At 43.2% G+C, this 23,591-nt stretch overlaps 2 protein-coding genes across 6 annotated transcripts in view; both read left to right on the forward strand.

Moving 5' to 3' along the window:
• Positions 1 to 2,321: 2,321 nt before the first annotated feature.
• On the forward strand, positions 2,322 to 22,710 carry TRAF5 (TNF receptor associated factor 5). Of its 5 annotated transcripts, none has more exons than XM_026845291.1 (13): positions 2,322 to 5,931; positions 9,105 to 9,239; positions 11,416 to 11,563; positions 11,922 to 12,292; positions 13,454 to 13,511; positions 14,781 to 14,882; positions 15,453 to 15,617; positions 15,918 to 15,995; positions 16,369 to 16,443; positions 16,718 to 16,810; positions 17,769 to 17,909; positions 18,450 to 18,618; positions 19,125 to 22,710. In XM_026845291.1, the coding sequence occupies exons 4-13, from the start codon at positions 12,078 to 12,080 to the stop codon at positions 19,700 to 19,702; spliced, it is 1,674 nt and encodes a 557-aa protein (XP_026701092.1). In that variant the 5' UTR covers positions 2,322 to 5,931; positions 9,105 to 9,239; positions 11,416 to 11,563; positions 11,922 to 12,077; the 3' UTR covers positions 19,703 to 22,710. The 5 variants fall into 5 exon arrangements, with proteins under 5 accessions (XP_026701092.1, XP_026701094.1, XP_026701091.1 ...); XM_026845293.1 differs by lacking the exon at positions 2,322 to 5,931 and adding an exon at positions 5,967 to 6,128 and having other exon boundaries at positions 17,769 to 17,897; XM_026845290.1 differs by lacking the exon at positions 2,322 to 5,931 and adding an exon at positions 5,969 to 6,128 and having other exon boundaries at positions 9,088 to 9,239.
• Positions 22,711 to 23,352: 642 nt separating this feature from the next.
• Positions 23,353 to 23,591, forward strand: part of LOC113477940 (putative uncharacterized protein DDB_G0271974) — a 2,578-nt gene continuing 2,339 nt past the window's right edge. Inside the window, exon 1 of the mRNA XM_026844625.1 lies at positions 23,353 to 23,448. The gene's annotated coding sequence lies outside the window, so the exon portion shown is untranslated. The remainder of the gene's footprint in view (positions 23,449 to 23,591) is intronic.

Genomic DNA, 23,591 nt, shown 5'->3' on the forward strand with positions numbered 1-23,591 from the left:
GCACCGCGCCTCGCCACCAGCCCCCGCACCCACCGGGCAGGGCTGGGATTCCCGAGGCTGAGGAGGGGACAAAGCAGCAGGGGCTGCTCGGATGTCCGCCTCTGCGGCGGCCCGGGTCTTGCTGTACTGCGGGGAGCTGTGACAAGTGCCCCCCCGCCGGTGTCGGTTGAATTCTGCTGTGGGAGGGAATTTCCCCTCGGTGCATGTGCGGGGACAACCAGCCGGTGCTCTGGTTTTCCCTGGTTAACAGCGCTCTGGGAGCATCCAGAGGCAGTCGGCTTTCACCAAATATTTTCAGCACTTAAGATTTAGAAGGAAAAATGGAGATCTTGAATTGCTTTGCTTATTGTTAGCTTGGCTGCGCCTTCCCGGTGCCCGCCAAGAACAACTTTCCTCATAACTTCCGTTTCATAAATACGGGATGGCTGAAAGGAGTGCAACAATGCGCTAAAAATAGCTGGGTGTATTCAGGTCAGGCATGTCTCCAGACTGGCAGCAGCAACACGGTCGTATTTTTAAACCACTCCAGCTGATTCTACACAGAGCATGCAAGTTTAATAATAAACGTAAAATTGAGATGCTCTGGGATGCTCTCGTGCAGGAGTACTGGCCTGGCTAATATTGTGCTTCCTCTTGTTTTGTCCGAGGACTGCCTTGCATTGTTGCTTTTGATCTTAATGCGAGGAGTGGTAGTCATGTGTTATGCTCAGCCTAAAACCACCAGATTAACTTCCTTTGCTGTTAGCCTCGATTAGCTTTTTTATTTCTGTCATGTGGAGAAGCGTTTGCCATGGGTGAGGATCCTGGTCTGCTGGGAGGCGTGTGACCAGAGGGCAAAGCCATAGCCCTTGGCTGAAGGGAGTTTATAGTTGAAGTTGTGAGAGAGGGATGCACCTGCATGCAAGAGTGATAGGAGACAGTGCTACCCTCTGGAACAGTGTGTTGGTCAGAAATAGGTGTTCCCAGCTGCTAGGCAAAGGAGGTTTTACAGAAGAGATTTGAAGTGGAATAGCCTGCTAATATCCCTCCAAAAAATGTGCCCTCCCAGTATGCGCTTGCTCAAATACATAACAAGGAGGCAGTGGAGTCTGGTATCATCATTTGGCCAGAGATAAAACCAGCCCTTGTAAATCGTTGGAGGGGATGCAGGGGCAAGTGGAGGGAGACTAGAACAGGCTTTGAAGGTCAAAAGATTTTGGTGCAGTGGGGAAGTGGAGGGATGGACAGAGAGGTGATGTAGTTATAGCTGTGGCTTAGAAAAATGATCCCTGTGACAGCACTCTGGGTGGATAAATAAGTAAAAGATTCCATTTGAAGAGAAATGAATGTTTGGAAAAACAGAAGATGGTGATGATGGACAAGAGTTCTATTTGTTTAAGTGGACAAGAAATACTGGAGAGATGAAGCAGGAGAAGTTGGTGAGACATTGTGAAGATCTAACACTTCAAGCCCAAGAGAGAGATGAAGGTTATGGACCTAAGTGGAATATGGGCTGTCTGTGTCAAGTTTGGACACTGAGGAGCTGTGCAGACGAAGGCCTGTTGGGGAAGGCTGGCAGCAGTGGGCTACCTCCAAGCTGGTAGTCATCCATTGCCTGCATACCAGGAGTTCCACCTAAGCAGGAAGATGGTCTGCGGCAATAGGGCACATCTGTGAGTAGTTGGCCGGAAACTTTGCCTGAAGAAGTGCTGAAAGATTAGATTCAGGGTAACATCAGGAAGGAAGAAAGAAAAGCTTGGGGTGCACACAGAAACTACAAAGGGCATGGGAGTAATTGCGGGATTTAGAGAGGATGAGGAATGACATCCAGGAGGGGACAAGATTTTAAAGCTAGAAAGCTGCTGTTGGAGGCTTTGACAAAAGGAATTTCAAATGAGTGCCTAGAGCAGAAACCAGACAGCTCTTTATTTCACCCCACAGACACCCTAATCAGTCTCCATAAAACAGGAGCATAGTTTTTATGCTGCTGTCAAAGCTACAGGCCACGTCAGGAGCTCTTTGTTCTGTGCTGGGTATTGTTTGGGTCACTTTGCCCAAACCCTTTGGTGGGCAGAGGTAGGGTGCTTGATCTCCTGGGCTTTATTTGTGTCCTGTCTTTAAGCTAATCTGTAGCCCTCTGTCTTCAATTTTTTTGTCTGACCCTCTGATTTTACATAAATAGATGTTACTTATCATCAATAAATAGCTGACTATGGAGAGGCCCTCCAGGGAGTCTGTATGAGTTGTAACTTTTCTCAGGCTCCTGATCTTAATACAGTTGGTGGTGGCTGCCGTGGTACAGGTAGTTTCTTTCATCTCACAGACATGTTGTTTTCAGCAACAGCACACCCAAGGGTGTTGATGCAGCATGCCCATGGGTCTGGGCCCTGAGTTGTGGTGAAGATTTCAGACCCTTTTCTTTTGTTTTCTGGTCCTTTTCTGTCCAAGTTTATTGGATAATGAAGAGTTAATATTCACACTGTTAGTCATCAGTCACTTATCTGTGCCAGTTTGGGAAGAAGCTAACCTCTACCCTGGGCTCAGGAAGGTGAGGAAACTTGAGTCATGCATAGTGTTAATGAAAATGTTGCAAAAATTTCCATAGTCTCCCCAGCTTGGTCCTGCAACAGATGAACAAGTGTGTGAGAAACTGCACCCTAAACTGCAGTGGTTTTGATATGGGACTACCCAGAGTGCTCTTTTGTCTCAGTAAAAGTTATTTTTTATTGTTATTATTACACAAAAACAGCTATTGACTAACCAAACCTCAAGGAGAGGAACAATGTACAAAGCAGTTTTTCCTGCAGTCGTCGCTGTGAGACACACAATGATCAGGCATGTGCTAAGTTTCATCTTGGTTTTCAGTTTTGTCTGCTATATCCATGTGCTTGAAATTGGAATGTGGCCCTTACTAACTGTGAAGAAACAAAAATCAAGGGTTTCATTGCCATAGAGACAGCAGGTACAAAGAGTTGCCAGATCACGTAATCTAGAAAAGATACGGGAAGCGACTGGGCACTATCTATAAAGAAAAAAACTTGTCCCTTTGTCTGTATTGCTGTCATCAACATTAAACCTTGTGTCATGGCAATTTTTTACTGAGAAGTTATGAACATGGTCCTTGGTCATGTCTGAAATGTACCTAGAGGTTACTAAAACCAGCAACATTGTTCACTGCTGGGACCAATAAAGCTAAAACTGGTGCCTACAGCGAGAGCAGGTTTGGATGCTGCCCAAGGCGTGTTTAGCGTCCTCCTTAAGGCATCTCACCTGATGCCAAAAGGGGTGTCTCTGCCTTTCCCCCCTGCAGGCAGGTCCCTGTACCTTGCTCCTGACACCATCCAGGCCTGTGGCAGTGGTGGGGGTCACTGTGCAGCTGCACCTCTGCCTGGCTGCAGCAGCGTGCAGGGATGGGTGGCAGTGCAGCCTTCAACTGCAGATCGCCTTTAGCGAAGGGCACAGTTCGTACCTCTGTAAATCTTCAGCCTGTCTGGTTCGATCTCATGGGAAGGACTTCTTAAGAATATCTCCTTTCCCCTGTTTTTTTAGGGAAAGAAAATGGTGACAGTCTTTGCTGTCACTGCTTTCCCAACAGCAAGTTCATGGGATCCCCGATGGCATTTGGGTTTTGACATTAGCTGTCACTAGTAAAAGCGTGTCCATATGTTGTCAAATACATGTCTGTGTGTTAGAGCAGAATCCACTGAATTCATGAAGTCCTGAGGCTGCAGCAGGGGTAGTCGTTTACCCCTGGAATGAGGGAACATATCAGATGAAGGGGGTGACCAGACTTAACAAAATATGAGTTTATCCTAGTCATTTGGATGAATAACCATTGAGTTGATTAGTAGGTTTCTATATGCATGCTGATTAAGTTCTTCATTAAGACTTAGGTCAAAGGGTCAGGGGCATGGAAAATTAAAGCCAAGACTGTCTTATGCCTTGAGTAGGTATTCATGGCCAAAACAGCTGAATGGTCAAAACAACTGAAGTCCTGGATAGCATGACCCCTTGAGACAGGGAAGGAGACAAATTTAAAAGCCCCAAAGAACTAGTTTTGCAAAATGTGTAATGGCCTGTTAGAAAAGTGAGGACTTCACTTTGGCTCCAATACACTAAAAGAAAAAAAATTAAAACCTGATACTTGTCTCGCTCTCTGTCCCTTATTGTTACCTCTTTTCAGTAACTTTTGTTTCTTTATGTTGTTCTTCATGTCTGTCTTTTCCTTCTTTCTGTTTTCTAAGTGCTGTTGCTGTCTGTCTTTTCATTCACCTTCATCCCCTTGAGCCTGCTTGAAACCTGGTCAGGGTTTCAGAGCTGCAGTTGGCGCTGGAGAATATTGAGGGCTGCTCGCAAACAATAACACCAGCCTATTACTCTCTACTCATCTGCAGAGTGAAATTGTTTAAAATTAAGATCCTGCTCCTACTCAACTTCTCCATTTGGGGTTTTCCCCAAACCTTCCCAGAAACAGATGGTGCTTCCTGGAGCTGTGCTTGCAGAGCACCACACTTTCTGAAGCACTGCCTCCTCCTGATGAAACCAACCAGATCCATCATTTCTCCAGAGCCACCAGGTCCGAAGAAAGCCCATGTATGAGCTGTTTGGCTGTTCTGATGTCGGTCTGTGCAGAGGTTGTGTGTAGTCAACAGCTTGACCAGGATGCACCCTGAGGACATGAGTTCATGGCAAGGATGAAAGAGTATCTTCTGGTTTAGAAAGCTTGGCTATGGAAGTGATCTTAGGCTGCATCTAGAAGTACAACTTGGATCAATTTAATTGATCCTGTAAGAAGCATCATGCCTTTGAATTGATACCTTTTCCTTTGCCACTGACTTCAGCAATGACTTGTCTGTTCCAGAGCTTCAGAGAAGGTTCAGGAAAACATGCAGTAGGTTGAGATGCCTCCTGGGAGGGGAGATGGAAATTGAAATAGGTTAGAGATGCTCTGGGAGCAAGCTCAGTTAAAGGGAAAAAGCTGAAGAGGGTATGTGTTTCATTTACTACAAGACAGAATAGAAGCTTTCTTTGAGAAACTAGTATTTTAAATAACAGGAAACTTAAAAATTAACACTTTTCTAGAAAATAAGATACCTTACTTTAGGGGAGGGAAAAAGAACCAGAGACTAGAAAGCCAGGGGAGGAGGCAGAGGAGAGTAAGGAAACAGTGGGGCTAGAGATGGAACCCATGGCACTGCTGGGAGGGCAGCACGTTTTGGTCTGGGGAAGGAGGTTGGCACAGAATCAGGGGAGATGAAGGCTGTCAGGAAGCCTGTGTGTGCAATTAAGTTTGGGCTACAAAATCATTAGTGTTTATGGCCATTTAGATTATTACAAACCTGAATGTAAGCATTTATTTTCTTAAAATGGATTTTATCTCAGTTGAGGAGTTTGGTTTAAGTACAAAATGCCTGCACAGCTTGTAGTGTGAGTTGATGCAGTTGCTCTGTGACTGGACTGGTGCTGTTTCCCCCATGAGCCATCCCTTTGTTTCCTGCAACGAGTGGGTCCGCCTGGGTTCTCCAGGGCTACCGTGGAGGGATTCAGAGGCGTGGACCTGGGTTTGTCCTTGCATCCATATGTGTCTCCTGCTGCCCATGATTTTCTTTTTCTTTGGTCACATCAACCACCACTTTTGTGAAAGATGAAAACTCCTCTGTATCTTGGACAAAAACTGTGAGAAAAGTTCTTGGTAACCTTGTGTTGCTCCATCTGCAGACCCTACATCAGTGCAGTAAAGGAAAAATACTTTTCAATGGCTTGCCTTTTGTCCTAACGCTTTTAAAACATTTTTAGACATGATCTGTTCAAAGCTAAGCTGGGGGATTTCCACTCCCTTGCTGTTTTAAAATGCTCGTACTGTTATTTTAACCACAAAGCTTACGCTGGTGCACTCTCTCTCTTGCATGCTCTCTCATTTTCTCTCCATTGAGGACCAGCTACAGTTTTCAGGTACTGCTTAATGCCGACAGGAGCCTGATGTTGCTAGAATTATTTCTCTTCTCTGAAGGGCTCTTCAGGGGTGAGCCGTGGCACAGGGGGCTGTGAGTGGTGCAAAGCTGTCTTCTGGGAAGACTGCAGACCCCGAAAGATCTCAGGAACTGAGTTCACCCCCTGACCCAGCAGAGTGGTGCCGGTGTGTCATAGGGGTGAGTGACAGTGCCTTCTTACTGAAATTTCTGTGCTTGGGAGGGTAGTAAAACGTTCAGGTATTGCTACAGAAGTGATGGGAACAAAATTACTTTCCAGCTATAAATGAGATTATTTTAAGGCAAAAGTTTTGCATATTACTTTAGTAGTGTGTTGATTAGGCATAGAGAGATTTCTTGATAATATGAAATTAATTATTTAATGATTTGGACATCCAGGGAAAAGAGTAGATGTAGCAAATAAGCAAGCTGACTGTAAAATCAAAGCTACTTCAGCACTAGATACACTTTGTTAGTTGTAAGAGTGGGGTTTTTTAAAAATTTTTTTTAATTGCTATCTGTGTTATAATCTATGTCTTAAAAAAACAATGAAGTCTAGTCTTACGGGGATTTATTGTAATGCCTGACTGTAACTCTGTGCAAAGGAAACCCTACTATTTTACACTACTTAGTGAAAATTTGCCTATGGAGATTAGCAAACTGATGCTTGCTTAGTAAGGTTTTGCTGTACTTTGACAATAACGTAATACTCAAATTTGAATTGAATAATATCATCTATATACAAAAGAAAACAGATTTGTTCTGCTGCCCTCTGCAGCAGCATCCCTTGTGGGACCTCAGGCACATATCCAATAGGAAATTATTGCTGTTAGAAATATTCTTTCCTGTGCACCAGGTGGTCACTGCACAGCATTTTTTAAGTGTCTGGAATAACAGCAGAACAGCTCCTGAAGCTGACTTGCTGCCCAGTGAAGTATGAGCAAGCCCTGGGTATCGGTGGTTGGTGCAATAGGGGATCCTTTCCCTCCACAGCCACTGGGCTGGGGGGCCACAGATGATGTAGCTGGGGTCCTTTGTCCCAGGGAGACTCTTCAAGTGCATTTTGCTGTCAGCATTCAAAATGTTGTAACTCTTTCTGGGTTGGAAGGGACAAGAATAATCCCTCAGTGATGTCAGATGTCATCATCTGCTATTTTCACAGGGCTCCATACAATCTGCTACATCTTAAATATGTATTTCAATGTGTATAGGTATTTTTAGTCATTCTTCAGTAGATTCTGTTACCTGTTCCGCTCCATATGTTAAGAGTTGAGGTATATATTTCTTGTTCCCAAAATACAGTGTTTTTGTGGAGGACCTTGTATTAGTAGCAAAGCATATAACTTTGTTATTTTAATTCAAAAATACTGGAGGCAGCTAATCTACCTAGTTTATAAGGCAGCTTGGAGAGGGTCAATTTAATTCAAGGTATGTTCCTCTCAATCATATTTCTGCCTGTCAGCTCCCAGTGAAGCAAATTGATCTTAGACCTCTAAATATGACAAAACTTTTCCCAGCGTGACTAAGATGGGGTTCCAGTTCTGATGTACCATAAAAGGTAGATAATTTTCAGGGGGAGGGACAGAGCATCTTCTAAGACTTGTCCCTACTGGGTGCCTTAAGGCAAAGCAATAGAGCTGAACTAGAGCTAGGTTTATAGGAACATAGGTGTATAGCTTTTTTTCTATGCCCTGTTACATGTATTTCATGGAAGCATGATAATTAAGGAAGAGATCACAGTGTTTTTTACTGAGCAATACCCCAATCCTGGAGGGTAGCTGAGCATTATTGTCCCCTTACAGAGGGAACCTGGCAGAAGCCATGATCTCAGCCCCTCTTTGCTGGGCAGCTGGGCCCAGGATCCTGTCTTCTTGTCCATGCATGATGACCAAACCTGTGATAACAACTCACGCATTTGCCTTTCTCAGTCTAAAAGACGTGGTAGTGTTTAGTGCCTGTGCTTTAGGTCTGCTGTCCTGGAGGTTTTGGTGCTGCATCCTGTTGTAGTGGTGCACTCATAGTTCATGGGGTAATCTGCTGACCTTTTAGGGGGCTTGGCTTCAAGTGAGAGAAAAAAGAAAACCATATTCTCTTTAAAAAGACTGACCACACTATAGGTATGGTTTTCTGTGTGTGCAGAAGTATGTTTCCATGGCTAAAAAAAGTTAATTTGTCTACAGTAGTTCAGTGTGTTACTGGCGTTGCACACCTGACTGCAGATGGCATAGATAGGCAGCAGCGCTGCTGGAGGGAACTATTTGAACATGGCTTTAAAAATGTGAATTAATTTGATACTGTAGTAAGTCATACCCATACTGATTTTTCTCCTTATCATCATGTTCTGCTTGTGTCTTGCTCAGTTTCTGAACAGTAAGATATAGTAAATGTGGAGCATTTTAATGGAAAACATTTGGGCTCGGTTTGATGTGGTGATAGTTAAAACAGGGTAGCCCACATTTAAGAAAGTTTATTTTTTGTAAGGAAAATTCTCCCTCTTGGATTATTTCCAGTGAGGTTAAAGCATCTGTCTCCAACACTGTTATATAAAGAGCTGCTCTAGAAGTGTTTTGTGTGTGCTGCTGTTGGTGCAGGCAGGGCTGGGATGCTGAAATTGGGAGGAAGGTGCAGCTGGGAGCATTTTGTACTACACTGCCACTGAGCTCCCACTCTTTTGTAGTGGACTTGGACTTAGCTTCTGGTGATTCCTGCTACTTTTCTAAGCACGGTCAGAATTAATTCTATGTAATTCAATATATGGAAATTTTTTTTTTTTTTGACGTGTAGATTTTCAATGTCCATACATTGGGGTTTTTTTCTGTGTGTACTGTTGCAGGGCAGTTGCAATGAAAATCCCTGTACTGTGTGTGTTGTGCGTCTGCCACAAGAGCACCGTTATGCAACATGGGCCTGGCCTGCCACTCTAATATTTTAAAACAGCATTACAGTTCACATGTGTCCTGAAAAATCACATTGTTCGTAAAGAGAGGATGCCTTCCCATTGCTTTTAGCTGTGAACAGGCAGAAGTGAAAGCGTACCTCATCTCCTATGCGGGCCAGGCATTATCGTAAGCAGGAAATTGATTCAGTTAACCATTGCCATGCTCTTGCTGTCACAGAAAAACACTTTTTCCCCTGACAGTTTCCCTTTGGTTTCAGTTCAGAGAGTACAGGCGCAGGCACTGGAAGCCAGAAGTGGAAGAAGAGCTTCTGCAATCCACCCTGCGTCACCAGTGGGTGTTGGGATTACGCGCCTCCTGCGATGGTTTGGATTGCGCTGAGCGCTGGCCAGTGGTAGGTCTGGCACAAGGCTGCCATTTCTCGGGTCCTCTGAGCCTATCTTCCGCAGCTGATTCACACAGGCACCTCTCCAGCTTGGGTGAAGCATTGCCATCCACAGGCCCTCTCCTGGGGCAGCCCATTTCCTCCAGCAAAACAGCTGCAAACCCTGCAGCAAACCTCCTGTAAGGCTGGCAGGGGTGGCAAATGTCCACAGTCTTTTGGGCACCCAGAGGTTTCCATTCTGCCTCTGAGCAGGCAGGCTCGCCTGTCACCTGAAATGCTCTTTCCTGTGCCCTGAGGTGCCCTCAGCTGTGCAACTCCTGAGCGAGGCTGAGGTGGAGGAGGCACTTATGTGGAGATGCTGAGAGTCTCCATTTTTAGGAATGGGATCTGGGTTGGGTGCGTCATGAAGTCATTTAAGGAGATAAGAGCTCTCATTTCAGTAAGAGTTGGAAGGCATACCACAGCAGAGTGCTCCTCGCAGAAAGAGATGGGAATTAATGCTGTTGATTTAATGAGCAGCAAGGGTTCTGAAGGAGTTTCTGGATGGGATTTTGGGCTGATGACTGTGTTTCTTAATGCATCCCACAACTTTGTTACCTAAAATATATGTAGTGTTAACACCAGCTGGAAGTATTTGTGGAGTTAAGGTAGACCCTTAAAGGCAAAATGGGTAAAACATGGTTTAATTTTTTTTTTTTACGCGTTTTTACACAGTGCAGTATTAACTTGCTAAACCATACCATCAGATTATAGAAGTTCTGGAGTGTAATAGAACTCAAGAAATTGAATGCCACGTAAATGGGAGAGAGGAAGGAAATATGTTTCAGCGTTCTCACTGACCAATGACAGAACAAATTCATACAAAATTCAACCTGTAGGTAGTCTGTGCTGTGGAAGTTAACGGTGACAGCTCTTCATCTGCCTTTGAAGCAGCAGGCACGCTCTGCTGCTGGCATCTGCTACTGAGGCAGCCCAGGCATAAGGCTGGTAATCCCTCGGGCTGCATTTTAGTGTCTCTAATTGATGTGAGGAAAATAGAATTGCTCCTTATTAAGTGTCAGAGAACCGGGAACCCCTTTTTCAGAGAAGAAAAGGCCACCTGTTTAAGAATGAAAAGAGTGACATAGACAATCATCTCTGGTTTGAAGCAGACGGCTGTTCATTTTGAGGGACCAAACAGGGTAATTTGCAAACTCCGGTTGCAATAATAAGTCTTTATGCCTGGAATATGACGAGGGCTTGTATTCCTGTGGGCTGCTCATGTTAGGTGACCAGTTGTGCTGGAGTAAGTCTGACATTCAGCCTGGTGGAGGACAGGTTCTCACAAGCTGGGCAGGTAAACACTGTGTACAACCATGAACAAGGGTGCTGTGTTATGGGAGCACGTAACTTTGCTGTGAAATACATTTTCATTGGTTAAGTGCTTTGGCTTGGTTTTGAATCAGGTACTTTATCTGTCCGCAGGACTTCCTCACCCAGAGTAGGATATTAAAGTAGAAAGGAAAATTGCTTTCTGAAGCCTAAGGTGATCTGTGGCAGTAGCAGAGTAGTGCATAGCATAGTACTCATCGCTGCTTTCGTGGGCCAGGAATCCATTGCAGCAGGGAGGTAAGGCATATCAGTACTTGGCATACTGTTTCATGCCAGCCATAAGTTTATTAATCATGATGTGTTGGCCCTGCTTCCCCACAAAAGCAGCAGATGCCCTCAGTGACCTTACAAGAGCTGAGTCAGAGCTCTTGGAGTGGTGCAGATGCCAGTAAGAGTGACTCGACTGACTGACAGGGCAGGTGATGCATGCAGACGAGAAATAGGGTCCCACAGCACAGCTATAAAATTGAGCCCATTCCCTTTGAAATGATCTAAGAGCTCAGGTGCAATGTACTTTTGTACACATCCTCTAAGGAAAAAAAAAGTCTTCTGAATGCAAAGCTGCAAGAAATGAAAACCAGAGTGGCTCTAGGTTTTGAGCTACTTGCAGAAAAACTACTGCAAGATTGAGGGACCAGTGGCAAATCTCAAGGTTTGTGACTTAGGGTTGGAAACAAATGTTGGTGGTTTTTCCTATTAGAAAATTACATTGTGTTCCTGTGCTGTGTATGAGCTTTGGTAGGTTGAGAGAAAAACTTGCATCATATTTCTGATTGCAATCTTGCTTTTCTTTATTTTCCACCTCTTCTTTCAGGCAGGATTAATATAGCCAAGAACTCACACATAATTCAGTAAAACTCTGAAAAAATAGGATTGGAGTTTACTGTATAAATGAGTGATCAATGGGAAAAAGAAAGATGTAAAGTTAAGAGGCTTTGACTCCTGTAACACCTAAACTGAAGGTAAAATCCCCTTGCTGCCTTTTTTTCATATGTTCTTTGCTGTGAACCACAAAGTTGTCTCCTGCCTGAACCGGTGCAGTGAACTTGTGAAGTCATGTGGGTGGGCTTTGTATTGTATAGATTTTCCTGGCAGATATTAGGGCCAAGGCTTGGCCTCTGCTTTCTGCAACTGTGTCTGTAACTCTTGTAATTTTTTTGAGACTAAAAGCTGCTGCAAAAAAATTTAAAAAACCATAAAAATCTTTATTTTGCAGAATAATTTTCAGATTGTGAAACTCTTTTCCAAAGAAGTATGCTTGATGCTTGTCATGTAACCATCGTTTTGTGGTTCTCTGAGCGTTTTGTTGTTCTTCCATAGTTGGTGCCACATTTCCCTCCAAAATCTGTCACACCCTGCTGCAGATGACAACCCTCCCGCGAACGGCAGCCTCCTGAAAGCGGTAGCTGGAGCAGCGTGGTTGCTGGTGCATATTTGAAGGGATTCTCCCTGTGTCTGATTTCTGGTGCAGCTCCCATGGCCTGTGACGAACCTGCTGCTCTCTCAGGCATCTTCACACGCCAGAACTCTGCCAGCGCTGTCTCTCTGGACTTTGAGCCTGACGCTGACTACAAGTTTGTCGAAACCTTAGAAGACCGGTACAAGTGCGCCTACTGCCACCTCGTCCTTCGCAATCCCCACCAGACGGGATGTGGGCATCGGTTTTGCCAGCAGTGCATTCTTTCTTTGAGGTCAGTGCAAACTCCTCCTGTATCTGCAAGATCCCTGTGGTCTCCTTCCTAAACAGAAGTCAACGCCTTCTATAAATCAGCAGTGAGGGCCATGATAATAGTACCAATCTGATAAAATGCTGAAGGAGTTAATGGAAAGACTCTGTTGAGCTCAGTGACTGCGTGCTCAGTGTTTTAAAGGTGTCTTTAAAGACCTTAGCCAGTGCTGGTGAAGAATACCTTGGTAACTGCAGGGAAGTCAGCATAAAGAAAATGTTGATGTAAGCTTAAGTACTGCTGTGTGCGATGCTGTTTCAGTCTGTCTGTCTAGAATTGTGCTGCTCAGATGAATTCGTTGCATTAATGTCTCATGGTTTTGGCACTGGTGGTTAGATGAAGCAGTTTTCATTTGCTTCTGTATGACTTCTTTGATTTTAGTTGAGTTATAAAACTGATGTTAGTAATAACCCATACTACAGTCAGATCACAAGGCTGCTGCCATCCATCTGCTTGGGATTTATGTGCAGGTACAAATGAGTTTCCCCCTCAGAGCTGCCTAGGAATACAGTACGTACTGGTTGGTGTATCTGAGGGCAAGACTTGGCCCAGGAAGGCTTCAGAGGAGCCGGTTCATGTGGATGGATGTCACCATTTACTTTTTATGAATTTTAGATGCTTCATGTTTGCCGCTTTCTCTCTCTGGGTTGCCTCCCTTTTGCACTGCCTCAGTAAGTGTTCTCCTGTCCCTTACTGTAGGATTTCTGGAAGCCTTTTAAGACAGGAGCCATTAGATCTCCTTTTACTGGTGTAGCAAAGAGGGCACTGCTTGTGCTAGGCAAAGGCTGGGTTTAATGCATGCGATGGGATTTTTTCAGATATGACATTTGTGAGCAGCAGATGGCCAGAGTGTGACAAAGTCCTCTTAATTAAAAACCATCTTATTGACACTCATAGGACAAACTCTGCTTTCTGTTACATATTCACTGTTGCAGCTTAATGCCCTCTTAGAGCTGTGGGCAGAATTTGTCTGTGTAGTTGCCAGACAAAAGTGTTTTCAAAGCACTTTTTTGGTCTTTATGGTATCTAGTACTGACTTCTGCCAGAGCCAGAGTCTAGCATAGCCCAGTTTCGTAAAATGAGTAAAATTTTCTGTGGGTTAACATGACTCTTCTTCTGATCTAGAGAGTTGAATGCAGTACCCACCTGTCCTGTCGACAAAGAAACAATAAAAATGCACGAGGTAAGTGGCTGTAGTTTTATTTCAGCCATCAACATCTGCATGGAAAAGACAGCTGAGAACAAGGTGGCTCTTAGTCTGCTGGTCCTCAGGGGCAGAGCAGTTTTTGTGTCTGAAATCATACTAAGGAAGCGGTGTATTCAGTGATCCTTTCCCAGAAAAGAAATACGGGTGTTAGCTGAAGCTTTATTTTATACCTCATGTTCTGAAGTTATTTCATTTTAGTCTTCTGTATTTCCAGTAAAGTGTCGAAGAGTTTCACAGTTTTAAATCTTACCTAGTCATTGGATGTCTTTTTTAGTGGAGAGGTTAATGACTTGCCTTTTTAATGCCCCCTCTTTCTGGATCATCTTGTTTATTTGGTTGTCTTTGTTTTCCCTTGATTATAATTTGTTGACTTAACTGTTTTCACTATATGTCATTAACCCTGCAGAGTTAATTTACTTTTGGGTTACTTTTAAGAGGAAGAGATAAGTTCATGCTTCTTATTTTGCAAAGTACTTTCTAATTTTTTTGGTAATGGATTCATTTGTCCTTATTTATCTGCCAAGGCTTGAAAGTATGGTACATACTCGGTCCTGCCAGAATTCATTTTCCAGTGAAATCAGATGCCTCCTTCCTCTCTCCCCTTTTCCTGATAGGAAATTGTAATCAGATTGTCCACATGATTTTTGTTTTTCATTCACTGTTTTATACTTTGTGCAAAATTTGATGGCAGTAGTGCAACAGTGAGCAGCTTTGTAATGCTCATTACAGGAGGATCTCTAAATAAGACTGAAAGTTTGCCCTGGGGAATTAATTTGCTTCTGCATACACAACTAGGAACAGTGCTGTTTCTCGGAGTCTATAAAAGGGATATCTCAGCATCATCTCCATCCCAAAGGCACGCTGCACTGCTTGAACATCAAAGGAGCGTGCACAGAGCTGGTTTGGCCTTTGGGGCCCATTAGCTCCAGCTGCTTTCTTCTAGATACAGGCAGGCTCTGGCAGTGGTTGTGTAGCTCCTAAGCTACTAATCCTGCTGACTGTGGACTGGACATCATTTGTGGAAAAACTATATGGGGAAAAAAACCCTATGCTTATTAGGAAATTCATATATGCTTTAATTTTTATTTTTAGCGTACATTTTCAGTATGAGCTATCAAAAACTGTACTCACAATTACAGAGTTGACACTTGTGTGCTTAAAAGATTTGTGTGATGTTTTGCTTTTCCATATTCTTTATAAGATCCTATGTGACTGCATATGAAGATTGATTTGCTTCCTTTACAGGTATTCAAAGATAACTGCTGTAAAAGAGAAGTTCTCAACTTGCATGTGTTCTGCAAAAACATTCCCAACTGCAGTTCAAAAATAATTCTGGGACGATATCAGGTTAGTTTGATCAAATTTTGAAGCCTTCAGTTTTCATGCACACTCTGTGTATTTATTATAAGCTAAATTCCAGTTATTGTCTTCAGACTTCAGAGTTATTGTAGCAATGTGGTTTAAGTACAAAGATTATGACTTAGCTGTTCACTGTAAGTAAAAAATGTTAAGCTCAAAATATTATGGCTGTTGGCTTGTTCCAGCTTTGCCTTAGGTTATTTGTTTAATAAGAACCATTTGCTTTATGTAGCTTTAGTATATCCACAGCGTCTATACACATCTTCTCTATGCTTAGGTGCCATGTGGTGATTGATTAAAGAAAATTTGCCAAGATGTACTGGTCATTTGGGCCTTTTTTCAGTATATCAATTGAATGAAAAGTATTTGTCATACAATGGACTGTCCAAATTTTCACATTCACTTTAGTTTTGTGGTTGGAAAAGGAGAAAGTTTATGGAGGAAGGAGTATTTGGAGTTTTGTTTGTTGCCAAACTGCCGAATGTTTCTCTGGGTCTGTTGGGTACCTGCAGATGCAATGAAATACTTTAGGGTTTAATTTGCTGTTGCATGTTGCAGGAGCATCTTCAGCAGTGTTTGTTTGAAAGCGTGCAATGCACTAATGATGGATGTTGTGATCAAATTCTTCGGAAAGATTTGAAAGAGCATTTGAGCCAGCACTGTAAATTTCGAGAAGAAATGTGTCAGTATTGTAGTAAATATGTGGTGTTAGTTAACATAAAGGTAAGATTATAAAGTATTTCCTGGGAATCCCATAGCACATGTTTCCTCTTAATGTTGCTGAGTAAAAAGTTTCTAGCATTGCAGTGGGGCTTAACTCCTGAAACAAAATTTAGTTGAGTAGCTGAATGAGAAAGATTAATAAATACGCTTTAAATAAAACCTATTACTGTTGCTCTCTTATGATCAACAATGTGATATGGGGCTTGCACACGTATGTTTGGGATTACTTTTTTCACAGCTTCCTATTTGTATACTACTTTATAAAAATGCAAATCATTGCCTTATTTCTTTTTCCCCCAGAATCATGAGAAAAATGACTGTCCTGATTATCCTGTGCCTTGTCTCCAAAACTGTTCACAAATAATTCTGAAAAAGGAGGTACTATCAGTTTTTTCGTATACTGTAATTCGGAAGATCAAACACGTTTATGAAAACTGAAAGTTATGTTGCAGACCACATTGGCCCATGGCAGTAAACCTTCATTGCTCCGAGTATTTTCTTTGGTCCTAAAAGGGATATATGTCCCATCTTACAAGTGAGATATTTGGTCACTGCAAACCATTGGTATTTTGCAGTATTGAAAAATATCTGGCTTGCTTATTGACTCTGAATACTCATTTTCCTCTTTACATGAGCGGTGGTGTCGTGACATTGGCCTTTATTCACTCTTTATGTAGGCATTCAGATTTTATCAGTGTGGCAAGTTACTTAATATTTATTTCATTACAAGTTTCTTTGTTAATATATGCAGATTGAAAAGCACCACGCGGTGTGTCCTGAGGCGGAAGTGGACTGCCCATATAAGCAGTACGGCTGTCTTGTAAAGGTACTGTTTTATAGATCTTGTTTGTGCTGGGACTGGAATTTGTCTCCAAAACCAATCGGAGTAAATAATCAGAATAATCAATTCTTGTTTTTTCACAACCATTTCTAGTATTGGCTAAGATGCTATACTAGAGTGTCAGGACTGCCATTCCCTCACTTTCATAGCACAGAGGAGATATTTTAATTGCTTGCATCAATAAATTTTTTACTAATAGCTTCAAAAATCTGTGTATCTTACTATTTTATTCTTTCACTTCCCCCTCTGCCTCACTAAGGTTAAAAGAGGGAAACTTGCCGAACATGAGAATGGTGCCCTGAGGGAACACATGCTGCAGATTTTAGACAAGAACTCCCGATTGGAAGAACAGGTACGTTGTATTTAACAAGCGCTCTTCAGCGGTTCTTGGCTGGTTGGAGGATAATATGAGATTCTACATGTGTTGCCTGGTTTAGCTCACCTATGTTTTAAGAGACTGTTTTTATCATCTTTACACACCTCAGAAGTCAGAATAAGCTCTTCTAGTGAAGTCAGTCAATTAGATGGAAACCTCTCTGTGCTCAGGCATGTATGTTCTCCACCAGGCACAGTGGGAGGCTCGTTGCCATCGCTCACCTCATTTGCTTTTGGTCTCTGCTTATAGTGGATAGAGAGTTTGGGGATAAAGCATTTTAAAGTTTCAGTGGCCAGTCAGATTGTTCCAGAAAGAAGCCTTTAGATGCCCAAGTCACTTCCCTCTGTAAAGGTGGCACGGGTAGTACAGAGCCATTTGCAAGCAACTTTTCACTCACGATCATTTCTGTGGCTCCCAGCAGATGACACTGGGTCTATGCCCCGTCCTGCTAAGGTTAAGGTATCCAAACGGATGGTTGACTTACTCTTTTGCTTGTTTACACTAAAAAGAAGTGCCCCAAAGTGCTCCAACTTGGTTTTGGAGTTAGTATCCCTCACGGACTCATCTCTTTTACTGGTTAGGCCTCATCAGAGGGAAAAAAAAATAATTATATACATACACACAGAAACACACATGCATGTGTGTGCATGTAGGTACGTATTATCCCACTATAGAGCCAAATGGATCATCATGGTAGGGTTGAGAGATACGAGTCTCTTACACCTGTTGCCACAAGAGTATGATTACCTTATGCTCAGTTCTTGCCAGTGCTTATCCGTGAATTGTGAATTAAGTAGTGCTATATCTAGCTAAGTTAGAGGCATTGAATCGTAAGCTCTTCCACTTTCTCCTATACAGTCATAATGTTTTCATTTCATCATTGTATATTTTGATATGCTTTTAGCATTTTTTACTCTCTTTTTTCCAACTGTAGATATCTGACCTGTATAAGAGCCTGGAATGTAAAGAGATTAAAATTCAGCAGCTAGCAGAGGCCATTAAAAAGTGTGAGAAAGAATTCAGACAGTTTACACAGTTGTTTGGTAAAAATAACAACTTGATGGTAAGCACACAGGTGAGACATTGCTTTTGCCTTTTTTGCCAATTGCTTTCTTGCATCCTGAAATATGTTTATCCAGTAATAGTTGTCATCAATAGGAGGGCAATAGCAAATCTCCCAGACACTTCTTTTTTTTTTTTTTTTTTTTTTTTTTATTTTTATAGTACAGTATTGTCTTTTCATTTCAAACAGTAAGGAAGTTTGGATATCTGATTTGGGCAAAAGCACCATGTAAATCCTCCTGAGCAGATTCCCATGGCAAATAAGCAGGTGTAAATTTGAATAATCAGTTGAATAAAGTGATGCAGGCAAATGGATCTGAGTAAGGGGTGCTTTCTCAAGAAATGCTGAATTTAGAGCATTAAATTCATTAAATGCTGAATAAATGAGCGTTTGGATACATTCCTAAACCAGACCAGTACTTTTGAAAGCACCGTATAGTTGATAATGCTGACATGCTAAAGGCTCCTTTATCTTATTCCAAATGAAATGGCTGATTTTATGAATGTCTTTTGGCTCTGCTTCCACCCTCTTCCAATGACATGAACTGGGAAGGCTCTGGCCAGTCACCTGGATAAGTCTGCACGCCTGGAGTCACAAGTGAAACAGCTAATACAGATGGCAAACCAGCAACAAAACAAATTAGACTTGCGACCCCTGTTTGACACAATTGAAAATGTGAAACAGAAGATTGCCCTGATGGAGACCTACGATCAGCGCTTGGGTACATTGAGACTTTCGGTTCTTTTCTGCACAGGTGTGGGGGTTTCGCTGATTTACTGGTGGCTAGGTAGAGGCTCTGGTCCTACAGTCAACTGCAGGACTTTGCCAAAAAGAGCTTTCTTCTTCTCACTTTCTAAGACCGACCTGTGGTGGTGTGTGCTGTGTCCTCTGCCTGCCCCTTACACCACAGTGCCTCCAGAATTCCTGTGGCATGGCAGGGCCAGAGAGCTGGCCTTGGTCAGGCTGGTACACTGTGGTGGAGGCAGTGGTACTCTCCATAAGCAGGCATTAAATCTGGTTTGTAGTTACTGACTTTCCTTATTCAACTACAAGCTGCAATTACAATAAAAAGAAGTTAACAGATGTCATAACACTAGCTAACAGCCTGTACTCAGGCTTGAGTAGTTCAGTATTGGCAGCTCAAGTCTGGTTGCTCTTTGTATCTGGTGCTCTGATAGATTCATTTTACCAGATGTTTCTCTTCCTTTTTTTTCTTCTGCCCCCCAGTTGTTTTGGAAGGTCAGTCCAGCAAACACGATCTCCAGATCAATATTCACAAAGCACAGCTCAATAAAAATGAAGAACGATTTAAGCTTTTGGAAGGCACATGCTACAATGGGAAATTAATCTGGAAAATCACGGACTACAAGATGAAGAAAAAAGAAGCGGTGGAAGGCCGTGTCCTCTCCATATTCAGCCAACCCTTTTACACCAGCCGCTGCGGGTACAGGTTATGCGCGAGGGCCTACCTGAACGGGGATGGCTCAGGAAAGGGAACACACGTCTCTCTCTACTTCGTAGTGATGAGAGGGGAGTTTGACTCGCTGCTACTGTGGCCTTTCAAGCAAAAAGTTACACTTATGCTTTTGGACCAAAGTGGGAAAAAAAATCACATTGTGGAAGTCTTTCGAGCTGATCCCAATAGCAGCAGTTTCAAAAGGCCAGATGGAGAGATGAATATTGCCTCTGGATGTCCACGCTTTGTGCCGCACACAGTTCTGGAGAACACAAAGAACACCTACATCAGAGATGACACTCTGTTTTTGAAAGTGGTTGTGGATTTAACCGATCTGGAGGAATTGTGACAAGCGCGCCTGATCGATTGACTGCTTTAATCATTAAGAAATGCTTTCCTAGTGACTGCCAGCCATGCAATAGTGAATTGCCACTAGTCAAGCTAATGATAATGTCTCGAGGCTTTTGGACTGCATAACAGATAATGAATTGCCAAAGCATCAGCCTTTCCTTTTTTAACTTTTTTTCAAGACTGCATTTTTAAGGCAGCTAGAAGTCCAGTTTGATGCGAACACGCATCCGATCCAGGCTTGGCTCAGTCCAGGCTGGGGGGAATGCTTAGCTCCCATCACCAGACTGGCATTTGGAGATGAAACTCCTCCAGAAAGCCCCCTTGGAGCCCAAGCGGGCCTGTGGGCTCCCGTCCCTCACACAGAACTGAAGCCATACGCAAGTGTGCAAGTGCATTTCACCTGTCTGAAATTGAAACATTTCAACATTAGCACATTTGAGTCAATGTATCTTGATCCCTCCATCTCCTGGATTTTTGAAGCAGGGAGAATGGCTTCAGTCAGGCAGGGCAAACATTTGCCTGGGATCTTGCATGTTTTGTTTTGTTTTAATTGTTTTTTCCAGAAAGCCCAGAGGAAGATGCCAATGCCTCTTACTTTTCTAACCTGGTATTTCAGCTGTACAGAGTACCCCCAGGTCACAATAGCTTTGTTACGGCCTTTCTGGTCCTGCCTAGTGCCTTGGGACTGATTTCTATTGGTGGTAAACATCCACAGTCCCCATCTGCAGTCAAAAGAAGCTGCAGGTCCTTCTAACCTCTCAGGACATAGCCAGAAGCAGGGTACTCAGCCAGCCTGCCAGCTCTTGGCTGTGCTGCTAGAAGAAGGGGGGCAAAACTCCTGTAATTTTGCTCCCACATCTGCACAAAAGACATGTTTTCTGGCCTACCAGCTCTACAGAAGGCAGGAAGAGCTTTGGATATCTGCTTGAGAAGCCCATGTAAGAAGCACCGTTCCCCTCTGCTAGAAATGGGGATGTTTGGGAAAGAAGGAGGAAAATGGACTAGGGAGTGAGGTTGCCGTAAGAACCCAGTTCTCACAGGTAATGAAGCTCTAGCATTTGTTAAAAGGTGAGACAGCTGCTGAGGAACAACCACTAACTTTGAAATATGTCTGAAAAATCTTAATTTTTACTCCAAGTTCCCTCCAAGGGAACGTGTGCTTTGTATGGGGTTTATTGGAGACACACTAAACCCACCAAGATCAGGCACTGAGGAACAAGTGACAAAGAGTACACGTGCCTTTTTAAAGCCTTTTGGGTGCCTGTAAGAGAGATGTAATTTTGCACACTCAGTCATTTTGTTATTACAAGTGACAGAACTTCGCATGTCTCTCATCTCTCACTGATGAGGTAGTGAAACAACTGCAATGTTATCCACTGCTCCTGCAGTCCACTGGCAGAGCAAACCCAGAGCTTGTCAGGAGACAGCAAGAAACCAGGCTGGGTTTAGACTAAGAATAAGCTAGGCAGGATAAAAATCAAAATAGGGCACAGACTGCAAGGCATAAAATAGAAGATTCAAGAGGACAGATGTGGCAAAATCAAAAATGCCCATTCTGTGCAGGATGTTGATATCAACTGAAATAATATGACTTGGGGATTGATACTAAGATAAAAGCTAAATACCGTACTTTGTATCTGCAGTCTCATTGCTAGGCATTTACTTTCTCACAGGGTTTATAGGACATAATTCAGACAGAAATATTTTCAAATTTAGGGATGGGAGGGAAGAGACCTTAGTTATCTGTACCTTATGGCGAGTTAGCACACCTGAAATCTTTGTTTTGATCTAGATGTCCTTTTTGTTGTACAATGTCAGGACATACTGGGCCACTGTAGGGGCTTTCTGTTCCCAGGGACAGGTGGTGAGGGCCAGATTTCATGCTTTTGTATGGCCATGACTGACTTTGAGTCATTTTGGCTGTACAACAGAAAGAATTAGGCCTCCTGTCCCTAACACTTTGCTACAGAAAGAGCAAGCTTGGTTTGAAAATGGTGTGGCATTCTAGGACATCAATCCCGAGCCTTGGACATGGACTTCATGTCAATTATTACTTTAATATTTGTCATGCAACTTGCATAATAACCACTGAAAACTGACGGAAACATACCACCCATGTTTCCTGGGACTCTGCAGTATGTTGAGTGTAAAATACAGAAAGTGATAAAGAACTTGGAGGATCGAGGGAGGCAAGAGGGAAAGGATGTGGTCTGTATCCTGGCAAATTCCCAGCTCTTTCCGCCTCCACCACCTCAAGTGTAAAATGGGGATAATAATACTTGCAGAAGCGTTAGGACTATTTAAATTTGTGTGAAGAATTTTGAGCATGAAAAGAGCTAAGTATTATTAAAACTCCATTTCTGATTGTTAGAGTAGGTGATGGCAGAGTGATGTGAATAAGTGTTTAGTGTGTTCCTGGACAGATTTGGAAAGCATGTTCACTTTCAGCCAGTCCGTACTGCAATCTCTTCGCTACCTACCAGTTGGGTTTAGGTTTTTGCCACGAATATTCCTTTTAAAATTTTGAAGCACAAATGATTCATCCTGGGTGATGGAAACATCTCTTTTGAAATACTGCCTGTTTTATAAAGAATTAGTTGCGTACATTAATTTTTTAAAAGACAACCTTTAAATTGGTTCTTTTTATTACAGCAATTGAGAGATTTATGTTAAAATTTTCAGCAATTTTTACTACTTGTAAACAGGATTTTAAATTTCATCCCATTCCTACTAAAGAAAACAAGGTCATATAGCATGAATTGTCAGGAACAATTTTGATGTTGCATGAAAAACACCAAAAAACTTTTCAATAATATTGTACTGAGTAAGTAACCAAAAGAGCATAGGGTATTTCTACATCAGCATACAGTATGTTTTTAATGTATTTATTGATAGTTTGTAGATGTTTGAGTATCTCTTACTACAATACAGGCATTTTTCTAGCCAAATGTCATCACTGTATATGTAAACTAATGTAACAATAAATAATGTTACCACCCTTCTGGAGTGAGTGTAGCATGTATTCCTTTTGCCTGGATTTAAGCAGACTTTTTTAAAGAGGATGTGGAGTACTGGATATTTGTTTACAATCAAAAAAAAATGGATGCAGCTTTAGATTAAGAATAAATGTGTCACATATTTTGGGTTTTACGTGAGTATCATAAAGCAGCTGCACATAGAAGTTCAGTAAATTCTGAGCTAAACTGGATCAGATGAAGATTCCTTAGGTCCAAAGATTCATTGGAATCTGACTGGGATGTTATTTCTGGTTTTGGAGCAGGTTTGGATTCAGCTGAGGCTGGATTTGGTTTGGTTCATGTCAGTAACAGAGGAGTTGTTGCGGTACCCCATGATTACTTCACTCTTGAGAGCAAGCTTGAAGTGTTGGAAATCAGCTTGGGTAAAACGTTAGCATCCGACTCCTGTTCCTCTATGAGAGCTCAAACACCCGCTCCGTGCCGCGGGGTGTCCCAGCTCCAAGAGCAGCCTCCCCTCAGCGGGAGGGAGTGGGAAACCAGGTCCCAGGACAGGCCTCAAGCTCCCTTAGTTGATTTACAGCCAACTGTGCCTGACCCGCATCTGCGTGCGTGGAGATGCACGTGTAGCAGGGCCGTATCCGCGCAGGGCTCGCCCAGAGCTGTCCTGGGAGCTGCGGGAAGCCCCCTGGGGCTGCCCGCGGGGCCGCAGCGCAGGGCGGCACGGAGCCACGGCGCTGCTCCGCCTTCCGGCTCAGTGCAGGGGCAGGTAGGAGCTGAGGTGGCCGCCAGGCTGGGCGAGCCTCCCCTCCCTCTGGAGGTGCCCGGCCATGGCGGCAGCACCGCGCAGGAGCCCCAGGGCTTTGGTGTAGCGGGGCCCCCCCACCCCCGACGGCGCGGAAGGCCGGGGCC

Source organism: Athene cunicularia, assembly GCF_003259725.1.
Source record: "Athene cunicularia isolate RWA chromosome 3 unlocalized genomic scaffold, athCun1 chr3_part1, whole genome shotgun sequence".
Lineage (NCBI taxonomy): Eukaryota > Metazoa > Chordata > Aves > Strigiformes > Strigidae > Athene > Athene cunicularia.

Bases quoted from the DNA above. Each gene is read 5' to 3' on its own strand.
- TRAF5 (XM_026845291.1), top strand. From the start codon at position 12,078: ATGGCCTGTGACGAACCTGCTGCTCTCTCAGGCATCTTCACACGCCAG. The intron at 16,444-16,717 runs GTACTGTTTTAT...TGCCTCACTAAG, and splicing joins AGTACGGCTGTCTTGTAAAG to GTTAAAAGAGGGAAACTTGC. The intron at 17,910-18,449 runs GTGAGACATTGC...TGAACTGGGAAG, and splicing joins ACTTGATGGTAAGCACACAG to GCTCTGGCCAGTCACCTGGA.